General features: G+C 59.3%; 2 protein-coding genes across 3 annotated transcripts in view; one reads left to right on the forward strand and one right to left on the reverse strand.

The window, feature by feature from the left end:
- The window catches only part of RPL23A (ribosomal protein L23a), a 14,156-nt gene that overhangs the window by 8,460 nt on the left and 3,337 nt on the right, over positions 1-2,359 (reverse strand). For both annotated transcript variants that reach the window (XM_011997501.1, XM_011997500.1), the window contains exons 3-4: positions 2,302-2,330; positions 2,111-2,124 (exon numbers count right to left, since the gene is read on the reverse strand). In XM_011997501.1, the coding sequence (XP_011852891.1) occupies positions 2,111-2,124; positions 2,302-2,330 (43 nt within the window). The remainder of the gene's footprint in view (positions 1-2,110; positions 2,125-2,301; positions 2,331-2,359) is intronic.
- The window catches only part of RAB34 (RAB34, member RAS oncogene family), an 11,746-nt gene continuing 10,868 nt past the window's right edge, over positions 1,482-2,359 (forward strand). The window contains exon 1 of the mRNA XM_011997499.1: positions 1,482-1,620. Coding sequence (XP_011852889.1) covers positions 1,577-1,620 — 44 coding nt within the window. The 5' untranslated portion in view covers positions 1,482-1,576. The remainder of the gene's footprint in view (positions 1,621-2,359) is intronic.

The raw sequence follows: 2,359 nt of genomic DNA on the forward strand, positions 1-2,359 counted from the left end.
CGGAGTGCAGTGGCGCGATCTCGGCTCACTTCAAGCTCCGCCTCCCGGGTTCACGCCATTCTCCTGCCTCAGCCTCCCGAGTAGCTGGGACTACAGGCGCATGTCACCATGGGGGTTGTAGTTTTTTGAAGACACGCGTTTATTTGCTCAGGCAAGCGGACGGCGTAGCCGGCTGTCGCTCGGGTCTGGTCCCGGGAGCTTCCCATCTTGAGCAACTGCCAGTCTCAGGGAAGAGGATTGCCATGCCAGGAGGCAGGAACGCTGCCAAGAGTAAAGAACACATTTAGATTGACTCGGGAGTTAGATACAGCTAAGTTCTAGAGTGTTGGAGCAGGATTTGCTCGGTCGAACTGAGGTCCAGAGAGGAATGTGGTTTATCAGTAACAGTGATTTGGTGGCAGAAAAAATCAAGTCAGGGCCGGGCGCAGTGACTGACGCCTGTAATCCCAGCACTTTGCGAGGCCAAGGTGGGCGAATTGCTTCGAGCCCAGGTGTTCGAGACCAGCCTGGACAACACGGCGAAACCCCGTCTCTACAAAAGAATACAAAAATTAGCCGGGCGTGGTGGTGCGTGCCTGTAATCCCAGTTCCTTGGGAGGCTGAGGTGGGAGGATCGCTTCATCCCTGGAGGTCGAGGCTGCAGTGAGCCATTCCAGCCTGGGTGGCAGAGTGAGACCCTGTCTCAAAAAAAAAAAAAAAAAAAAAAACCCGAGTCACGAGGAGGGAAAGTGTCAGAGGAAGTACAAGGCGGCTACATCTGCCCCTCTTTACCTGCGACACTGATACTGTCAGTTTCACTGCGTTTCCTGATAATGCACTTGAAGTTCTATGAAAATTCCACACATTTCTACAAGATTCGCTAGTTCTTCCTGTTAGTAACTTGACTCACAATCCCCTGCCCAAAACTAGTCCTCCCTTCCGTGTCCTGGTCATCTTTACATCCTCAAATTCAGCTCCAGACACAGAGAAAGGTTTCATAACACTCAGGTTTGCATCTTCTAAGGTGTGTGCCTAACCCATCCCCACTTGATCCTTTCTGTCTTCCCTCTCCCCTCATAAAACTAGAGATGTCCCCTTTGACGGTGAAATTGATTGTGCACTGCCCCCTCTTCTATCCTGCAGGACTTTGCAAAAAGAAGTTGTCTCTGGGGGATAGATTCCAATGGGGCCAGAACAATGAACACCCATATCAGAGGGGAGTCCCCGCCTCCCAGAGAGGAGACCACCCCAAAGAGCGGAGTTTCCGGGTCCACTTAGCCCTTCTTTAACCTCCCTAGAGGGAGGCAGCTTGATCTTCAGCCCTCCCATCTCACAATCTACACAGCAGCCTTGAAGGAAAAGACGCCAAACTTCAGACGTCTCTCTCCTCGGTGGGCACGTCATTCTAACCCTGGCACCCCCTTAGCACGCTTCCCCTCCACCACCACCACCCCCGACCTCCCAGGGCAGAAGGGCGAGCGGGGGCAGACTCTCTGTGAGTCACCTCCCAGGCCTGGAGTTGAGGAGGGAAGCGCCGCCTCTCCTTGGGCCCCTTCTCTCCCCCTTTCCCCTCCCTGCTGGTTTCTGGCATCGCCAGATGCTGCGCAGCAGTCTCCGATTCCCTATCACCAATTCGGCTGGGTAAGGGTCCCCCTGAAGGCGGAGCCGGGCATAGAGGTGCAGGGGAGAGCAGCCTGGGGAGTCCCTATCTGGATAGGCTCCAGCCTGGTTGGGGGCGGTCCTGGTGCCCGGTGAAGCGTCAGACGAGGGAGCCTGAGCAGGGCAGCGCAGAGGCGTGGAGAGGAGGGGGAGGCGAGGGCGGGCAGCGAGGCCTGGAGCGGCCAGGAGAGGGGCGGGGGGCGGCCCTTCGCTAGGAATTTCCGGGGATCGTGTTACAGCGTTCGCGGAGTCCCAGCGGAGTGGGACTCGAGGCCCTGCAGCCGGACTGGGCCCCTCGTCCCCTCCTCCAGCGGCCTGCTGGCCTTGGCAGCGCCGCCCTTGCCCACACTGACCCCGTGTGGCGGGGCCACTCCGCGCCCCGGGGCCACTCTGTAATGGTAGGGCAGCCTCAGCCCCGAGATGACGTCGGGTCTCCGCGGTCCCGGGTTATTGTAGGAGCTATCCGGCCCCGCGTAATCGTAGGGTCTGCGCGGGCCCGGCCCACACCAGACGGGACTCCCCGCCCCCAATTGGCGGCGGAGGAGTCTCCTCGCCCCAGAGTCATCTTCGGAATGCCCAGGGCCCGGGTGATTGTGGGCTCGCCCCGGCCCCGGGTGATTGTTTCATCTCCGTGGCCCGCGGTGGTCGTAGCGTCTCCGAGACCTCGGGCTCCCGTAGGGTCCCCGTGGCCCCGAGTTGTAGTCGGGACACCCCGGCCGCG

The sequence above is a fragment of the Mandrillus leucophaeus genome, unplaced genomic scaffold (genome assembly GCF_000951045.1).
Source record: "Mandrillus leucophaeus isolate KB7577 unplaced genomic scaffold, Mleu.le_1.0 Scaffold541, whole genome shotgun sequence".
In the NCBI taxonomy this organism is placed as follows: domain Eukaryota; kingdom Metazoa; phylum Chordata; class Mammalia; order Primates; family Cercopithecidae; genus Mandrillus; species Mandrillus leucophaeus.